Here is a 21,477-nt window from a genome sequence, read left to right as displayed (position 1 = left end):
TTAAGGCAAACAGAAATTAAGTGACTTGCCCAGGGTCACACAGCTAGTGAGAATCTGAGGTCAGATTTGAACTCAGGTCTTTCCTGACTCCAGGCCCAACTAAGACACCTAAGTGGTTCCAAGGCAAACACAGGGTGTGATTTACCTAAGGTCTCACAGCTAGAAAATGTCTGTAAATGGATTTGAACTTAGGTCTTCCTGACTGAAGGTCCAGTGCTCTGAGTGATCTAGTTGCCTCTATACATAGAAGGACTGTTACATTTTTCTCGTGTCTTTGTAAACCAGCAAGTAGCCCAGTGTCAGGGACATAGACGATGCTTAATAAACTTTTATTAATTATTAACCACAGGACTCTTATAGTTTTCATTTCCATCTCTGTAAACTCAGTAAGTAGCCCATTGTCAGGGATGTAGAAGATGCTTAATGTTTTGTTGACTGATTAACTTCATTAGAAACTCTATTCACTTTGAAAAACTTAATCTTATCTCAATTTAATCAGTAGTCATTTATTCTTGAGGATTTAAATTAATGTAAAGAGTTAGAAGTGATCAGTTAATCAGATGATCTTGTAGATTCTTCAAGTTCTCCTTTAAATTATATGGATTGTCTCTAGTTTATTTTTTAAATAATTCTAATGATACATACATTATGTATTCACTAACATTTACATTCCTATGTTCGATAAACAAAAGTTGTTCCTCTAGGAGACAAGGATGGTACAAACCTCATATTCAACATTCAAATCAAATACTAAGTTAAATAAAAATAAAACAGGTAGCTTCAAAAAGGAAAAAAAAGAACTCTAGCTAAACAGGCGCTAAGAAATACTTGCTGAAGGAATAGTTTACCTAACAGATCTATGGAGAACAGAAGAATTCATGACCAAACAGGAGATAGAGAACATTACAAAAAACAAAATGGGTAACTTTGATTACATTAAATTGAAAAGTTTTTGCACAAACAAAGCCAACGCAACTAAGATTAGAAGAATGGTAGAAAATTGAGAAAGAATTTTTACAACCAGTCTCTCTAAGAATTAGGTCAAATTTATAATACAAGTCATTCCCCAATTGATAAATGGTCAAAGGATATGAACAGGCAGTTCTCAGATGAAGAAATTAAAGCCATCTATAGTCATATGAAAAAATAATTTAAATCTCTATTGATTAGAGAAATGCAAATCGGGCAGCTAGGTGGTGAAGTGGATAGAGTACCAGCCCTGGAGTCAGAAGGACCCTGAGTTCAAATCCGGCCTCAGACCAAACACCTGATAGCTGTGTGACCCTGGGCAAGTCACTTAACCCCAATTGCCTTAAAAAAAATTTTTTTTTCTGGGAAAAAAAAAATTTCTTCTGAGAAATGCAAATCAAAACAACCCTGAGGTATCACATCACCCCTATCAGATTGACCAAGATGACAAAACAAGAAAATGATAAATGTTGGAGAAGATGTGGGAAAATTGGAACACTAATGCATTGTTGGTGGAGTTGTAAAATGATCCAACCATTTCGGAAAATAATTTGGAACTACGCCCAAAGGGCTATCAAAATGTGCATACCCTTTGACCCAGCAATAGCATTTCTAGGGCTATATCCCAAAGATATCATACAAATGGGAAAAAGACCCACATGTACAAAAATATTTATAGCAGCTCTTATTGTGGTGGCAAAGAACTGGAAATTGAGAGGATGCCCATCAATTGGGGAATGGCTAAGCAAGTTGTGGTATATGAATGTAATGGAATACTATTGTGCTATAAGAAATGATGAACAGGCTGACTTCAGAAAAACCTGGAAAGACTTGTATGGTCTGATGCTGAGTGAAGTGAGCAGAACCAAGAGAACATTGTACACAATAACAGCCACGTTGTGTGATGACTAATATTGATAAACTTAACCCTTCAAAGCAATACCAGGATCTAAGACATCTCCAAAGGCCTCGTGATGGAAAATGCTATCCACATCCAAAGAAAAAACTATGGAACGTGAACGCAGATTGAAGCATACTATTTGCTATTTTTTTTTCTTCTGTTGAGTTTTCTTTCCTCTTTCTGGTGGTTCCTCCTATTGGTTCTAATTCTTACTTACAACATCACTAATGTGAAAATATGTTTAATAGGAATGTATATGTATAGCCTACATCAGATTGTGCACCATCTTGGGGAGGGTGTTGGGGAGGAAGGGGGAGAAAAATTTTAAACTCAAAAGCATATGGAAGTGATTGTTGATAAATCAAAATAAATTAATAAAAAAAATTAAAAAGAAAAAAGAAATCTTGCTGATTAATTTGCTACAATTGTCAGATATAACTAAAATATGGAAGAAAATCTTACGGCCTGTGCATCAAGTCACTAGAGGAGAGTCTGAGCTAGTTAAGAGTGTGGCACTACAAGTCTTACTTACACAACAGATGCCCTTCTTAATCAATGAACAAACATTCATTAAGTATTTGCAAAGATCACTATATTAGGCACTGGAGAAATATAAAGAATATATAAATATAAGGTATCCCTGTTCTCATGGTGTTGATAGTCTAGGAAAAAACTTCTGAAAATCTGATATGAATCAAAGTTGTGGAAATCAAATAATATTCTAGACACATTGAGGGGCCTTGTTTGTGAACAAAACCATGTTGTGAATCCATTTTAGTTTATAATCACACATAATATATTTTTAATATAAATTCAAATTTCACGTTTTCTTAAATAAGCTACAATTAGAATGTGATATATATATACATATATACATATATATTTATATCACAATATATCTTGTTTACATATAAACAAGAATGTGAGGGAAAATAGCTTTCTAGAAAGAAAGTTCTACAGCCATAGGTCAATTGTCTCAAACCAGCTATCTCTGCAGCTGGTGCCCTTGGTCACAAAGGGAAACAAGCAAAATGACTTAGCATAACCTCTGGTGGAAGTAATAACAAACATATCACGACCTCAACACACATACTGGTAATGGGTCTACAGCATCATCTTCATGTAGATGTTACAGCACAAAGCATATTTCCCCTGATGCTAGTCCAACAGTCTCTTACTGTAGTAATTTCTTTGAAATTTTAGTTTCAAACATACCCTTGTGGTCTGTTCTTCAACTGTTTTTTTTCGCTCATAATAGTGTTGAAGTTGTAAATCATGTTTTTTTTCCTCTTCTTTCTTCTTCCTTTCTGCCTCTTTTCGTCTTTCTTCAGCTAACCGTATCAACTCTTCATTTTTTAGTCTTTGCTGTAAAGATATTTTTAAGGGCATCAAAATAAAATAAAGCTTAAGAATCATTATTAATAGAAAAATTCACACACAAAGGCACACAGCCCCTTATGTATTTTAACTGCCTGAAAAGGATCAAACTGAAAGCTTATATTCTCTTTAAAAAAAAAAATTCAAGTCCTCTGTCATTCATTAAAATTTTTATATTATCTTTAATATTAAAAACTGTCACAGATCAACAAAAAATAACTTTGGTTTTTAAAAATTTATTATTTTTTCCAATTTAAAATCACAATTTTCACGTTAATAAATGTGTTTATGACACTAGATTATATATGTTTAAGTAAGTAAATATTAATTCAAGGTTTTCTAAAAGATTAAAATAAGCTCCAAAATGATTTTTGCAATGGCATACATCAAGTTCTGAACTCATTTTTTTTCAGGTAAAAGCTAATAAAGAATTAAACACTTCTAATCTCATAAAATTTTAAGCACTACGATAAAAAAAGAGTTGATTAAAATTGGTGCACCTCCTCCTCTTTCTCCCTTTTCTTTTCTTGTTCCTCTTCATATTCTTGTTGAATTCTGGCCCTCTGTTCTGCTAGACGTTTTTCTTCTTTCTCTTCTTCACGTCTCTGCCTCTCTCGCTCTGCTTCCTCCCTTTGTTTTTTTTCTTCAATCTAGAAAACAAATCCAGATATGAATTTTTACATCTACTGACTAATTAGAATACTACATTCTCTATCATTCCATAAGCTACACAATCTATTCATAACCATGGTCATTATCTTTTGTTGAGTCTATAAATTCACTGGGCTAATTTACATGCCCCCTAGGTAAAATACAAAATAAAACAAGAAATCCGTACTATTTTTGCATTGACAATTCTTTCAGGCGAGTGCCATATTTTAAACTTCTTCACTTCTGCAAACATGCATCCATGACTTTCAGTGCTGAGATATCCACTATGTTGTTGTGGTTCTTGTTGTTATGTTAAACAACTTAACCTTCTCAGAAAATTTTTGTTATGCACCATAATCACTATCCTGGGTGTGCCCCGGAACTGTCCCTGGGTATTGTCCTCATCAGTTCCTATGGTTAGAGCTATCACTCCCACGCAATTCCAGATCTGCACTGCCAATTGCCTGGTAGGCATTTCCACCTATATGTCCAACAGGCACCTCAAACTCAACAATCTCTCTTTCTAAGCTCCCTATTTCTGTTCAGGATGCCTTCTAGTCACCTTCTAGTTCATCTTCTAGTCACCCAGCTTAGTTCTCAACTATGGAGCCAGAGCAGTTCTTACCCAATCAGTTTTCAAGTTGTAGATGCATCTCCTCTCACATTTAGCCCTTTCTCTCTTCACTGACAGCACAGCCATCCTAGTTCTAGCCTCTCATCTAGAGGACTTCAACAGTTTCCTAATTGTTTCCCCTTCCTGCAGTCTCTCTCCTCTCCAATTCACCCTCCACGTAGCCACCAAATCCTTATGCAAATGATTAGGTATGTGGAGTGTATGAGAGTGAGGACTTGAGGGTGACACCACGTGAGAACCTGGGTGACTGGGCAGTAATAGGGAAGTTAGAAAGCAGGATGTGTTTAGAGAGAAATATACCAAGTTCTGTTCTGGACATGTTGAGTTTTGAGGTACCTATAAAACATCAAAGTGGAGATGTCAAGCAGACACAGAACTCAGGAGGGAGATGCAGGAGAGATACGGAGAGATCAAAGGGCAGCTACCGCTGAAGAAAGGTGGTGGAAATTTATCTGGGCTTAGAAGAAAGTATATGAGTTAGACACGTGAAAAGGAGAAAAGAAGGAGACAAAACAATCTGAGCAAAAGCACATGTGTGAGAATGTACAAGTATGTTTTTGCTGTTCATTCATTTAGTTGTGTCCAAGTCTTCATGACTCCATATGGGTTTTCTTGTCAAAGACACTGCAGTGGTGTACAATTTCCTTCTCCAGCGGATTAAGACAAACAGGGGTTAAATGACTTGCCTAGGGTCACAGAGCTAATGGGTATCTGGGGCCAGATTTGAACTCAAGTTTTCCTGACTCTAGGCATAGCACTCTACCCACTAGGCCATCTAGTTGCCTCCAATGGTTCTGTTTAGGAGGAGCTAAATGGAAGTTTGATGCAGACAGTTCAAAATAGAGAGCAGTTAGGAGACAAGAATGGAGAGGTAGGTTGCGGTCAGATTATGGAGAGTCTCAAATGATAGGCTACAGAGTTTCAACTTCCACCCCCCAAATCTATCCCCTCTTCTGGGCTTCCCTATTACTGTCCAGGGTACTAATATCCTTCCAATCACTCAGACTCTCAGCTTTAGCACCATCTTCAACTCTACAACTCAAACCTCAGCTCCTCAACTCAAACCACATATCCAATCAGTTGCCAAATCTTGTCCTTTTTATCTTCATAACATGTATTGGATATGGCTCCTTCCCACCATTTACAGTCTATTTTAGGCCCTCATCACTTCTTTCCTGACATACTGAAATAACTTCGTATTTGGTCTCTCAACCTCATGTCTCCCACTCTAATCTATTTTTGATAGAGGCACCAAAGTTATTTTCCTAAAGCACAAATCTTATCCCCCAACTCCCATTCAATAAATTCTACCATCTCCCTATCACCACAGAGAGCAAATATAAACTCCAAGATTTGACATGTAAATCTGATCCATTCCTATCTTTCAGGCATACTTACACATCCTTCCTGTCTACAATCTACAGTCTTGCCATACTGGCCTACTTCTTCATTACACAAAACATTCCTTCTCCCATCTTCATGCCTTTTACTGGCTGCCCCAGATGCAGGGACTTCTACTTTGCCACCTTTTCCTCAAATCAATCCTTTGTTTCATTTAAGACTTATCTTAAGTGCCACCTCCCAGGAGAAGTCTTTCCTGTGCCCCAGCTACCAGTGCTTCCTCTGAAAGTAACAGTGTCTTTGATTTATGTCCTAACTGTATCTCTAAACGTACATACATATTCCTTCTACCATTAAAAAGTAAGCTCCTTGAGGACAAGGACTGCTCTGTTTTTCTCTCTGTATCCATAATGCTCAGCAAAATATCTGGTACATAGTAGTTACTTAATAAATATTTGTTGATTGACTGATTAATTATCAATAAGGAAGCCTAGATCTCTTTTTTTTAATCAAGAGAGTGACATGTTGTTTAAGAGAGAGTTAGAAGATTAAAAAGAGTCTAGGATAATTGGATTAGGAGTAGAAAGGGATGGATGTGAGATATGTGCAACAATAGTAAAGGTTAGATTCAAAATAAAGTATAGAACTTAAAAATGAATTATGCTATTAGAGATAATTTCTAAGTTGGCCATTTTTAATTCACAATAATTTTTAGAGATGATATTATAAGTGGTGACTAGGTTTCCAAGTTAGTCCATAAAAATCTTTCCAATTCATAAAATAGCTGAAATACCCTATCTCAAATGGAGAAACAGAAAAAAATACTATGCTACAAATTGAATTTTTTAAAAAATTACTAAAACTGAATAACTATGTTATTCAAATATTCTTTATTTATCTTGAATGTTAATGATTAAGGAAAAATAGGAAGTTCGTGTGGGAAGGTGACAGGATAAGGGATATGAAACAAAATGGACCAAAGATGGAAAGAGATTTCCTTAAGTTAATTGAGCTGGAGGTAGAAAGGAAAAAATGAAGAAAAAGGGGGTTAATGAGGATAAGACTATACATTTAAGTAAGAAAGACTTTGCAATCTGAAATTAACTGAAGTTTAAACAAAGAAATGGAAATGGTGAGGAATACATGATGTAATCGGCGTTTACCTACTCCAGAATCCAGGTATTACTTTGGCCTCAATCAAGCATATGTAGGCTGTTTGGGCTGGAGATGAGGTAGGATGTGACACAGTTAGAAAAGTTGAATAAGGGGAGCTTCTTATCATTATGACTAATCATTTAGATATACTGGATAGTAATAGGTTGGGTGTTGATATCTCAGTGGTGTCTACATATATGTGTGCGTATTTATAGACACGTGTATGTATATATGTGTATGGATACATACATATTCAGAATATAAAAACATACCAATTTCCCTATTTTAAATTCCATTGTTAATATTAATCATCTGAAATAGAAAACAAATCTGAGGCACAGACTTCCAAATATAACTATTTAATAGTAACAGTCAATAGGTTGCCATTAAGTCAGGTTACCTACTTCCTCAGTAATTACTGAAAAAGGAGTGATGTACAGAGCATTTTTGTAAGAGAAAAGAGGAATTAAAAATCACAGCAATCTTAGGAAACTTGTTTTGAATATAATTCAACTGGACAAGCCAGGTCTTTCTGACTACACATGGTGAGAATTCTGCATCTATACATTGTTCAGATTAAGAAAATTACCTAATCTACAGTTTGTTATAAGGTAATAGTTGAATTGAGAACATCAGAGCATATGGCCTATTAAATTGCTATAGTGACAAACATACAAATGTGATTTGCTTTTACAATGTGAAAATGTTCATTTTCCTATATACCTTTTATATATAATCAATAAATTGCTATGTATATGCAATGCTTACAAACTATACCACATATAATGTTATTTTATATGCATCATATGAATTCTGATTATTATTTTATTACCCCATAAAATGTGATATTTCATATAGACCTTACAATATAAATTATTTGACATTAAATATCTGAATCAACATTTTAGAACTTAAAATATATTTAATAGGCAAAACTCTCTTTTTATATTTAGCAACATTTATTACATATTTAGCAGAACATGTATATCTAATAAAATTTTTATGATAAAATAGTATACTTCACCTGAAAACGAAGATAATTCTTGTAAGCTTCTTGCTGTTTAATCTGAAGCTCAGTTAGCGGCTCACCAAAAATGTTTCCCCGGGCAAAAGGAGAGCTCTGTGTACCTATTTGACCTTGAAAAAGATATTTTACAAAATTTAAAATCAGCATCTGCTCAAATAAAAACTTATTTTAAAAACAACGGTAAAAGGAAGAAGATTTTCTAAATTTGTCTTTTGGGAAAATATACTAAACTTGTCATTCCAGCAGAGAAGACGTAGGAGTGAGAGAGTAGAATTCAAACAAACCCAGACCAAAATGATAAAATAGATGAAACGGTAAAGCCACAGTGAAATGAAAACAAAGCTAACAGCCAAAACAAAAAACACACCTACATAAAAAAGATCCGAAACAAAAGGTGAAAGAAAAATACTGTTAGACAAATTTATCACTGTAGAAAAGGCTTTTGAAAAGATATTTTATGTATATATTCATTTGGATTCTGATGTATATGAATTTCCTTTATTTAGGAGGTGACATTTAACACTCTGAGAATCTCTTATGTAATATATGTATATAAACACATATGTAGCATTTAAAATTAGTAATTTTGTTAATGTACTCAACCTAAAAGATAAATTCTATCAATGACATGTTGGATTATTCCTTTTACTATATCTCTATAGCTACAGATTTTCTGTTGAAATTAAAAAGTATTCCTCTAAATTCAGGTAAAGAATGAAAAATAAAAAAAGTTTGCTTATAAAAGATTTCAAGTATGAACAATATCACATCTAATTTGGAACATTAAGAAATTTCACAGGTAATTAAAAAACAGTGCCATTAAGCCTTTCCAAAGGCTATGTCCCCAAAATGTATTTTTTAATCTACATTTAAATCTCTGTTCAGTCTTAGGAGTTATATTCCAATATCTAAATTTCTCTTAATCATTTGGTTTAGAACATGTTAATTACTTTGTCATTGAGTTGACTATCATGACTAGCTTATTTTGTTTACTTGTCTATATGTTTGAAATTAACTACAGGCAAAGGTTAAATTTTTTTTAAAAATACTTTAAAAGTAAATAACAGAAAATAAAAGAATTAGCATAAGAAAAAAATGATAAAATTGTCAATCACTTTTCTGATGGGACTTTTTTTTTTCATTAAAAACACTGAATTTCCATCATGAAGTTCCTCTTCAGCATTACTCTAATAAAATTGAGAGTATGTTAATTAAGCTGACAAAACAACATTAAGTACAGTGTCTACCACACTGGAGGAAAGGATTAGAATTCAAATGAAGTGGACAGGATGAGAAAATAGGCAGATACAACTAGAAGGAAATTTACAAAAGAAGGGTGGCATAAGTTACTTAGAGCAAAAAAAAAAAAAAAAATACAACATGAGGAAGGTTTAATGCTGCTTAAAAATGAGACAGAAAAAAGTCAACAAGTAAAAAGCAGGTCCCAAAATAAATATTAGCCAACAGGAGAATGGATCCAAAAATAAGAACACACAGCAACTAAGAAGCAAGCTCCCTTCCAGCCTCTGTTGGGATTAATTTAATGGTTTAATTATGCTTAATCAGAGACTCCACAAATTAAGTAAAATATAGAATATTAAGAGGAAAACAACAAAAAATTAAATTTTAGGAAATAGGCCCAAATGAAGATTAAAAACCAGGGAAAACCAGGCTATTTTATAATTTGTAAAATTCCTTTTGGAATTCTGAGTTCCCTATGTTCTCCAAAAGTGAGATAACAAAGCTTATACTTTAGCATAAACTGGGTGATGTTCACCACTGACATGGTATTTTAAAATTAGCCTTCCTTTAATGAACGAAATCTGTGCATGAAGTTTTTTTTAATCATACAAAACACTTTAACTGCACTAATGTATTAAATACCTTTTATCTAAAAAGTGAAAAAAAAATTATATCTTCCAGTAGAAGGGTTTACATATAATAAGTATTCAATAAATTTTATGGAATTTGTGTTTTAATGTTTAATCAAAACAAAGAGAGGAGACAGAGATTTAACATTAATCTCTAAGTATAGGTATAAGGCATAGATAGCATAAGAATAAAAGTAGCTATACAATAAAAATCTGTTTCATGAACAGCAGAATTAGTAGTAATAGACAAAATACAGCAGGAAATAATGGTGGCATATCAAGAATAACTTCATACTCTCACAGTTATTTAGCACCTTGCAATCTGTTTTGAACACAGAAAAAACTAAATAAATGTTGACAGACTAATATACAAAGAAAGGAATCTTTAGGATTCTTTCTTGTTTGTCAGAAAATCCGAGTTTCCTAAACTCTCTATAACTAACAGCTAAAGCTAGAAAAAGAAGAAAATAAAAATCGTTTTTCACAAGTGTTTCAAAACAAAAGACTAAGCAAAATCATCTCTTTCCAGGTCTCTTTTAAATGAAGGTTTCTTTAGGATTTCTTTCTTCTATTACCTTTACTATATTAACAATAACAGCATGTATCATTTGCATAAGGTCTGCAAAGTACTTTATATAAGTTATCTCATTTTATCCTCACAAAAATCCCAGTTTATTATCCCTATTTTAGATGAGGAAATTGAAGCTGAAAGAGGTCATGTGACTTGCCATGAAAGGGTCACAGAGGGCTACCAAATAAGGCAGGATTCACACTCAGGTCTCTGACTCCAAGTCCAATTCTCCCTACTGTGCCCCATGGATGCCTGAAAGGCTTCTAAACTACACTTGAAACAGTATGAAACTGAATTTTAAGTGGCAGAAGTTAAACTCAACCCTCAAAACATCAATTTATATATGTGTATGCATGTACACATACACATACATAAACAAAATTTAATTTAGTAATAATGTATTAAATGCCTACAATATAAAAGACGCCATGTTAGGCACTAAGGACACAAAGAAAAACATGAACCAGTCTCTGTCTTCAGGGAGCTTATACTTCTCCTGGAAGGATACATTCATTTAACTCTTTGTTTCAAACCTATGATTTCATTTGTATAAGAAATTCTCAGTGTAGAAATTCCTTCCTTCCGCTGATTCAGCTGAGCAACTCATGCCCTTAAGACATTGCCTGGAGAACCTAGAGTGTAAGTGATATATATGCCCATGGTCAGAGTTATTGTGTCAGAGGCAGAATCTGGGCCCAGGTTTTTCTGACTCCAGCTACTACTCCACACAGTCTCCACAAATAAATAAATATGAAGTAATAACATTACTGGAATTTGTGAGTTTGGCCCTACAGTGCCCAAAAAACAAACTCCCACCTCAAACAGTCCAAACAAAAAGAAAATCAACAAACAAAAGTGATATAAACTGAGAAGCAAGTTGGAAGATTAAGCAGCAAGCTGAAGAGTAATTCCAAACAGACAAAAAGAGACTTGTGAAGAAAAATCTGTTTTAAATAGCTTGGTCAACATGTTTTACATCACAAGAGTAAAAAGATTCTTGCTAGGACATGATACAGAACTGTCATAGTTAAGAGGAAAAGATAGGTGATACATTAGAAATGTAATAAAATCGAATGAGATTAAAAACCTGAATTTGTATTTGCAGGATCTTCTGGGTTCTCAGCATTTGCAGTGGCTAAATTTTGGTCTAGAGAGACAACAGCCCTTTTATCTTCATGTGCTCTTGCATCTGGATTATGGTAGGCATCTATATTTTGTCTGTGCATCCTATTCAAATCAGCTAAGAGGGAAAAATAAGCCTTTTATTTTTTAAAATACGTTTCCAAATTGTTATGCTTACTACATTTGTGTGTTTACAAATATATGTTTTTTTAAAATAAGCAATATTTGACCATTCTTATATTAAAATATAAAATGCTTAAATAAGAAAAAAAGAGTAATGGTAAAGAAAAAGTGATACGTTGTTGTACTGAAATTTTATTTTAATTAGCAAAACTTACAGGAAGACCTTAACTGAAATGATCCTATAATGTCAAAAAGGAAATTAGTGGAGAAATTGAGAAAATTATAGTATATATACATGAAAAATAAACCACATGGTTATTTTACATACAATTAGACATAGTTATGTTAATATTTATCTAATATGACTTCAGAATTTGGCAATTCTATTTTAAAATGATCTGTTAATATGTAACAATGCCATAAAATAAGTATAGCAATAACTTAACTGAATGTAGTTGCTGTCTATCTTATCTACTTAATTTCCCCTAACAACAAACAATAACCACAAAATAAGAATCTAAGATTTGGAAACAGGGGTCAGTTCACTTCGACAAACCATAATTAAGTGGTCACTTATGTGCAAGATACTGGGTGAGATACTTGAAGACTAAACTGTCTCTGCCCTCAAAGAGCAGGGACATACAACATGCACAAGGGACAAGAACAAGGGAAATACAACATGTACACAGATAAATAAATATCCTTTTTTTTTTCTAAAAACTTAGTATCTCAGGAGTGAAGAAAGCATATGAAAAGGGCTAACCTAGATTACGGACAGGCAAGGCAGGTAAAATAATAGTCACTGGTGGGAATGATAGGATGGATCCAAGGATAATAAACCATGGAAATAGCTGACCATGAGAGTCCAGATATGGGAGAGTGGCAATTTGGTTCATTTTCAATTCAATAAACATTTATTAAGTGACTACTAAGTTCCAGGCACTCTGATAGGCCCTGAAAATATAAACAGTCCCTAAGCTCCAGGAGTTTTGGTTCTACTAAGTGAACACAATACATACACAAATAACATACAAAATAATACATAGTAATTTCAACAGGGAGAGAGTACTACCAACTAAAGCATCACAAAAGGGCTCCTGTGAGATGTAACAACTGAGCTATGATTTGGAAGGAAGACAGATTCTAAAATGCAATAGTGAGGAAGAAGTGCATTCTACGCATCGGGATATAGCCTAAGCAAAGGAAATGAGATGGAATTTGAAAGGTAGTGTACAAAGAACATTTAGTTGTTGACAAAAAGAGGCAATACAAAAAGGCGAACAAAATGAATTAAGACAATGACAAATTACTGAATGGGAATAAAAAGGAGTATACATATTTTTCAACTTTCCATGTATTCAAGAATAAAAATTTTACCAAAAAATGCAGTAAAGCAGAAATAGTAAGCACATCTTTTATACACCACAATGAAATAAAAATTATATTGAATAAAGGGTCACTGAATAAAAGATTAAAAAGTAATGAGACACCAAATAACTTAATCCTAAAGAACATGTGTGGGATGCTACTTAAAAAAAAACTCTTAGAGGTATCTCAAGGTAGGAACAGAAAGTTTATTTCAATTTTTGAGTATCGGGTGTTCCTGCACCAGTATGATTTCTGATGAAGGAAGACAAAATACAGCAGCAAAAAGCCAGTTTATAACTCTAACGGGGAAAATTCCCCCTCCCACCAACTAACCAATATTTGGCTTACAATCTAAGCGCGAAAATCTATTCCCAGAGACAGAGAACAAAGAAACAATATACATATCCATCACCTTGGTTTGCCGCAAAAATGAACAATTTAGAATGTGTGATCAAGCTAGACACTGCTATGGGAAGGTCACCGTGACCAGAATGTAGCAACAGAATATGGGGGGTTTCAGAGTTTCAGGCTTGCCAATCTTTAACTACTAACTTAACATTGGGAGAAGGGGGAACTATAGAAATCTATACTTATCCTATTCTGCCTCATGAACTTATCTCCAAATTCAGGATAATCTTATCCCAAACTTTAATTACACTGAGAAGTCTTCATAGGGGCATCCCACTCAAACAGATGGGTCAAAGAACAAATAATAGAAAGAACAGATAATTTCACTAAAGATGACAATAAGAAATAAAATAAAATTTGGGAGATGAAGTCATAGCAGTTTTTAGGGAAAATGTTTTATCTCCAAACAGTCTCACTGATTAAAAAAAAAAGAAAAGATTAATAATTTGGGCATACAACAACAACCAAAAAAAAATTAAAAACCTTCAGTTAAATACCAAAATAGAAATCCTGAAAATCAAAGAAAAGGTTAACAAAATATAAAGGAAAAATAAATAAATTATTAAATTAGGCAAAGAGCAGCTTGAAAGATGGGGGAACCAGACCTGGGGAAACCAATAAAATGAAAAGTAATTTGATTTTTAAAAGAAAGAAGAAAACTAAATCATCAGTATCAAGTAAAAAAGGCGAATTTATAACCCCAATAAATAAAAGAAACAGAAGAATTATTTTGTCTAATTACATACCAAAAAAATTGACAATCTAAATTAAATGGACGAATATTTACAAAAATATAAAATGCCCAGAATAATAGAACAAGAAATAGAGGCATTACATAACACAATTTTAGAAGAAATAGAACAAGCTATAAATGAACTCCCAAAGGGAAAAAAAGACCAGCTGCATTTACAAATGGATTGTTAAACATTTAAAGAACAACCAATTCCACTACTACAAAATCTGTTTAAAAAAAAAAATAGGAAGAAATGATGAACAGGCTGACTTCAGAAAAACCTGGAAAGACTTGTATGGTCTGCTGCTGAGTGAAATGAGCAGAACCAGGATATATATACTGTGTTATATACAGTAACAGACACATTGTACGATGACTAATATTGATAGACTTAACCCTTCTCAGCAATACAAGGATCTAAGACATCTCCAAAGGCCTTCTGATGGAAAACACTATCCACAAAGAAGAAAGAACTATGGAGTTTGAATGCAGATCGAAGCATACTATATGCTATTTTTTTTTCTTCTGTTGTGTTTTGTTTCCTCTTTCTGGTGGTTCCTCCTATTGGTTTTAATTCTTACCTACAACATCACTAATGTGAAAATATATTTAATAGGAATATACATGTACAGCCTATGTCAGATTGCATGCCATCTTGGGGAAGGCGGTGAGGAGGGAGGGGAAGAAAAATTTAAAACTCAAAAGCTTACGGAAGTGATTGTCGATAATTCAAAATAAATTAATTAAAAATTTTTTAAAAATAGGAAAAGAAAGGGTCCTACCAAATTCATTCCATGAGAACGGTATGGTCTTACTACTCCCTAAATCAGGGAGATTCAAAACAGAGGAAAAAATAAATAAAGACCAATATCTCTAATGAATATCAATGCAAAAAATTTTAATAACAAAATTTTAGCAAGAAGATTATAGTAATACATCACAAATATTATATACAATGGCCAGGCTAGATGTTTACCAGGAAGTCACAGCTGATTCAATCTTAGGAAAACTATAAAAAATAAATTATCATATTAATAACAAGAACAACAAATATCATATGATTATATCAATAGATGCAGAAAAAAATTTTGACAACAAATAATATTGATTCCTCTTAAAAACAACTAGATAACAAGAATAAATGGACCTCCGCTTAATATTAATAGGATCTAATGGGGATAAACTAGAGGCCTTTTGAATAAGATCAACGGTGAAGTAAAGATGCTCATTATCACCATTACTATGAGATAGTGCTAGAAATGCTAGCTACAGCAATAAGACAAAAATTGAAAGCTTAGGCAAAGAGGAAACAAAATTAGTGACTTTTACAGATAATATGTTGGCTTACTGAGAGAACACATGAAAGTCAACTAAAAAATTAAATGAAACAGCAAGTTCAGCAATGCTATAGGTTAAAAAATAAACATACATAAATCATCAAAATTTCTGTATATTACCCAAAAAAAAATCCAGCAGGAAGAGCTAAAAAGATCCTGTTTAAAATAACTACAGAAAATATAAAATACTTAGGAAATTATTTGACAAGACATATATAAAAACTGTATGAATACAACAATAAAACACCCTATACAAATACAGACAAATCTAAATTACCAAAGAAAGATTAATAAATGTTCATTGCAAGGATATGGTGATATAATAAAAATTATAATATTACCTAAATTCATTTACTTATTCGGGATTATATCAATCAAAGTATCAAAGGGCTACTTTATCGAACTAGAAAAAATAAAAACAAAAGGTCAAGAATATCAAAGGAAAAATGAAAAAAAAAAAGGAAAAGAAAGGGGTTTCTGGCAGTACTAGATCTCAAACTATACCACAAAGCAATAATCATCAAAACAACTTAGTTAAGAAACAGAAAGAACACATTAGGTATGTGACATACAGAATAAGAAATAGAAAGAACACATTAGGTACATGACATACAGAAGCAAACAAGCAGAGAAGCCTAGTGTTTGATAAACCCAAGGATCCCACATCTCTGGAATCTCTCTCTACCTCACAGAATCCCTTCTCTTCTTTTAAGATGTAATTCAAGAACCACCTTCTACATTAAGACCTTCCTGATCCCTCCAACTGCTAGTGTCTTCCTTCCCAATCTATCCTATATTTAACTATTTTGTATATATTTGTATTTACTCACTTAGCATTTATGCTGTGTATATTTATGTAATTAATGTCTCCCCACATTAGGATATAAGCTTTGTGTGTAGGTATCATTTCCTTCTTGTTACCTGTATCACTAGAGCCTAGCATGGAGCCCAGCACATAGTAGGCAATTAAATACCTGATGACTGACTAAGAAAGGGGAGAAGTGTATATGTGGCTTGAAAGGAGGTCTAAAATAGATGCTAAGGAAAGTGAGGTACGGAGATAATCATAGAAAAGTAAAGTTTGCAGTAGTAAGGACCCACTTGGGAGATGAGATAGATGGATAGATAGAGAGAGAGATGGATGGATGGAGGGAGGGATGGATGGACGGACGGACAGACGGACGGACGGACGGACAGACAGACAGACAGATAGATAGACAGACAGACAGATAGACAGATAGATAAACAGATAGATAGATAGATATTCTTATAATGACAGTGGGAGTTCCTGCATCTGCATTCAGCAGCATACCTGTAAGAGCAGAGAAGGCAGATGATAAGAGTATTTGAGAGCTTAGGTTTGGACTGGGGTAAGCAGCAACAGGATCAGGGTAGAGGGTAGTGTAAAGTGTAACTAATTAAAGTTAAGGTTTTAGGATAAGATTTTGAAGGAAGAAAAGAGAGGACAAGGGTGATGGTTAGTAGAGAGACCGATGTCAAAGTGAAGGCCAGAAAACAGGTTTAAGAAGTTGGAGATTGAGGACTGAGACACAAGGAGAGATGGAATAATGGAAATTATGATCAGAGAGAGGAAGATCAGAGTTATGGGGAGTGACTGTAGAGGTGTTTCACTTGTGAGTCATGATGAAATCAAAGGTATGACTTTCCCCGTATGTGGCTGCAATGAAGGTACGGATGACAGAAGCTGAGGAAGCTGACAAACAAGGAAGCAAGAGCATTTGAGGACATAGCTACATTTAAACTATCAGCTGGTTCTTCCATTACTCAAGGATATAATGCACCTGACCTCAGTGACCTGAACTCATCAAGGACAGGTGGATACTCTCTTCTTGTTGTTCAGTCTTGTCTGACTCTTCGTGACCCCCTGGACCATACTGTCCCTGGGGTTATCATGGCAAAGATGCTGAAGTGGTTTGCCATTTCCTTCTTCAGTGAGAAACTCTCTTGCTATCTCCCAACAAATCTTGGGGTTCAGTCCCCTAATTATTTTAGTTCTGTATCTTCTGGTCCAAATATTGTACACATAGAACACAAAAGTAAAAGAGAGCCAAGTACCTTGCCTTTTCTGTGTCATCTTTTATCATTTATCAACATCATCCAATCATCCTCCTCCAAATATTAGGTGCTACTCATAGATTCTATCTCTTTTCTACAGTAGAACTTTACAAATAACTCAAAAACTCTCATTACCTTTAGCACTCCTCACCAACCTCATCTCCCTTTGACAATATTTTTTAACAAGATGTCAGTAAGGTGAAGTTTAGTGTGTGTAAGGTGGATTTTTGTTATTCTTTCTTAGAGTCTTCTTTCCCAGGATCCATAGCCATAACAATCCCTAGTTTCTAGGTGTTAGATATATGAGTTCTCACAATCATGGTTGAAAACAGTTTCTACTGCGCAGTCACAGCAGATATAGGGGTGAGGTGATATAAAATTGTGAGGCTATTGCTGGCAATATGCCTTCTTTGTCTGTTGCCCTATAAAGAAAGTGGGTATTGGTCAGTGAGTAGGGACTGCCTTAGTGGTGAAATGTACAGGCTAGAATGCTGTACATGCCTTGATCAGCCCCCATCAAGCTTGAGAGGGGGCCCCATTGGGGCCTGAGGGGATTTAGGGAAGAGCACAAGTTGTGCCTGTCTCAATTGACCCCATCGAGACAGAGGGGTTATTGCTACCCCTTCGCGCCAGCACCTGCGAGAAGGGTTGTTAAGAGAATGCTGTAGGAGTTGGTGCTACCTTTATCAGCAAACTCCCTTTGAGAAGACTAGCCTAGAATAAAGTAAGCTTATTCAACCCCTTACTGTAACTCCATTCCTCTCTTCCTGTCTGACAAGATCAAAATCAAACCTGCTAGTGAGAGAGGTGCTAGAAGCCCTGCTACATCTCCTACCTAAGAAATGTTCAACACAAGACCATACTGCACTTTTGCATTTATGCTGTTACATGCTATTGCTTACATTTTCTAAACATGTCTATTTTCAATCTAAGTTGGTTGGTGAGTTTTTAAGGCATCCACACCAGTCTCTTTAGACAAATCTCTCCTTCATTCCCACCCTCCTTTTCCTTTCTTTGGAACTGTTTCTCTACTGTGAATTCAGAATTTCCTTCTTAGGAAGGAAAGTCACCAATCCTCCTGGGGTGACTTTATCCTGAAGAATTTTAGTCCACGGAATCATTTCTTTAAGCAGTCTGAAATATGCTCTCCTAAAAATTACAAAGTATGGCAGATTCTTCCCAGCTTTTCTCTCTTCCTCTATCATAACAAAGGATTAATAGCTTTGCCCCAACATACCCATTATTTCTATTCAGCAATCACTTCCTCTTAATTGGTAAAAATCAGACACAAAATAAGGTTTCCCTTTCTTGGTTCTGCCACTTTCGCAGTATGATTCTATTATTATGAAAAAAATCAAGAAATTATTAGCTTGTTACAACTCCAAGTTCCTCTCTAACCCAAGTTTCAATTAAAACCAATTAAATTCCTACCCTCTTTCTTCCCCATCTCCTCTGTCTGATATCCCTCTACCTCCCAACCTCCTAATACAGATCATGATGCCCCAACTTCCTCTTTAGCTCCTTCCGCTTATTTCTTTCTTCACTGAAGCCCTCCTTCTATTTTTAAAGGGACATTGCATTTTTCTAATCACCTGGACAGTAGAGAAAGTATTGAATTCAGGGGACTATGAGCAGATCTCCTGATCCCAGAGCCAGCAGAAACTAGTGCTATTGTTTCTTTGGACATTCCTAATTGCTACAACAGTGGATGGTGCTCCATAGAATGTTCCAACCTCCCCCCTGCATCTGCAGCTGCACCATTCCAAGAATTGTACCCCACTCCCTCTGCCCTGGTATTATGTAAGAACCCCCATGTTAAACCCCCTCCTCGGGCACTCCACGACTTTGGTGCTGTGTGGTGGTCCCTAATTGTAATTCCTTTGCCTTCATTAAAGAGCCTAGTTTTTGTTACTTAGGTAGTATTCTTTATTTCAGGTTGATATATCCATTCCTCAAGACCCTTTACCATCTCTCACAAGAAGGGAAACCAGCCTACACATTAAAAACAGGACTGAATAGTCATCTCTCTTTGTTATATAACCTACTGGAACAGTATTAGACAGACAGCCTACATAAATAAAATACATCTAAAAGAAAATTCATTGATAAAATGAAAGCATAGTCAATTTTTAATTAATCAATTGAAGATTATCCATTAATGCCCAAACTGATAATTCAATCATATTACTGAATGGAAGGCGAAGAGGATAACTAAAGAAAATGTAAAGTGCTTTCCCAACAAAACGAAGACTTACTACCTACAACTGGTAAACAACCAAAGCTTAGCATGACAGCATACATTGGTATGTCACTGCAATAAACTCTTGGAAGCTAAAAAGAATATTATTTCCAACTTATAAAAGCAAAATTGGTAGATATGAGTCACTACTAGATATGAGAATTATCATAATTTAAAATAAAAAAACCAGGGCAGAAAATGAAAAGACGTCATAGGAGGGGGAAAATTCTGTTTCATTAAACAATGTGCCACATATGGCCTAAGTCACTCCAAATTACACAAAACAAAGTTTTTAATTCCTTTCCCTTCTCTACTCTCTGCCTTACCTTGCTTCCCATTTTATTTTCCACCTTTTTTTTTTCTCAAATCTGAACACTATCTGTGGTATTTCATCACCACAAAATTTACATCAACAAAAATTAAAAGGTAAAGAGTAGGAGAGAATGTTGTTAAGAAACTCAAGATCTTTCTTGTGATTTAGTAACAGAAACCACCAATGGTGGAAGGAAATGGCTGCATCTGTTAAACACTTGGCTTTAAGAGGCAAAACACAGGTCTCTACATTTCTAAAATGATTCAGCAACTCTTGCCATAAACTCCTAAAGCACAAGCTGATTATGTTGAAAAATAACTGTATCCTACAAATAGAGGAAGTTAATTTTGACATCTCATTTCAACTACTCTCCCTGTAAGAAAATTTCTTTAAGGAGGAACTTAGAAAGAATACTCAGTTATAATTAAATTCCTTTATACCATAAACGCAAACAACGGGAACTGAAAGAAAAGTCACATGGCAGAAACTAATATCATTCAAAATATGAGAACTGCAGCTATAAACACTTATAAGGTAGATTTAAATCTTTCTCCACATAATCTGTCATCATAAATGAGTTTCCATGGTGGGTGGTATATTAAATAGTGTCCTAACTATAAATGCCTACTGTGAAGTCACAGAATGTGCCCTGGGTGGCTTTTTTCATTCATCATTACCTCATTTTGACTAATGTGACCCACATCTCACAGTTCCAGACACTACTGGTGTGTGAAGTTCTACTTCTAGAAGAAGGTTAAATGACTGATTTAGTATTATTGTTGTGATTATTATGATTGTTATTATTATCATTTATTGTCTGCAGTGTATCCCATCTCATTCTGAGACTTCTTTCTTAAGCAGAAGAATTATTTCTGTTAAGTATAGTTTATAGTAATCATTTTTGCTTGCACCTTAAAAATTAATGGATTTCAGGGGCAGCTAGGTGGAGCAGTGGATATAGCTCTGGTCTTGAAGTCAGGAGGCCCTGAGTTCAAATCCTGCCTCAAACACTTTACACTTACTAGCTATGAGACCCTGGACAAGTTTACTTAGCCCCAACTGCCTCACCAAAAAGTAAAAGTGAGGTGGCGCAGTGGATAGATTACTGGCCCTGGACTCAGGAGGACCTGAGTTCAAATGCGACCTCAGACACATAACACTCACTAGTTGTGTGACTCTGGGCAAGTCACTTAACTCCAACTGCCTCACTAAAAATAGATAGATAGATAGATAGATAGATAGATAGATAGATAGATAGATA

At 34.6% G+C, this 21,477-nt stretch overlaps 1 protein-coding gene across 14 annotated transcripts in view; it reads right to left on the bottom strand.

Annotated features, from left to right (window-relative positions):
• Positions 1–21,477, bottom strand: part of LOC114053777 (centrosome and spindle pole-associated protein 1-like) — a 133,484-nt gene that overhangs the window by 28,834 nt on the left and 83,173 nt on the right. For all 14 annotated transcript variants that reach the window (XR_003570422.1, XM_027876904.1, XM_027876903.1 and 11 more), the window contains 4 exons: positions 11,585–11,737; positions 8,053–8,165; positions 3,748–3,897; positions 3,086–3,235 (listed from right to left, as the gene is read on the bottom strand). Coding sequence is in view for 13 of the 14 variants with exons in the window: in XM_027876904.1 (XP_027732705.1) it covers positions 3,086–3,235; positions 3,748–3,897; positions 8,053–8,165; positions 11,585–11,737 (566 nt within the window). In the remaining variant the exon portion in view is untranslated. The remainder of the gene's footprint in view (positions 1–3,085; positions 3,236–3,747; positions 3,898–8,052; positions 8,166–11,584; positions 11,738–21,477) is intronic.

The sequence above is a fragment of the Vombatus ursinus genome, unplaced genomic scaffold (assembly GCF_900497805.2).
Source record: "Vombatus ursinus unplaced genomic scaffold, bare-nosed wombat genome assembly UNPS02014812.1, whole genome shotgun sequence".
NCBI classification, from domain to species: domain Eukaryota; kingdom Metazoa; phylum Chordata; class Mammalia; order Diprotodontia; family Vombatidae; genus Vombatus; species Vombatus ursinus.
Note: the sequence above shows the minus strand (reverse complement) of the source record. Positions and strands in the feature narration are given on the sequence as shown.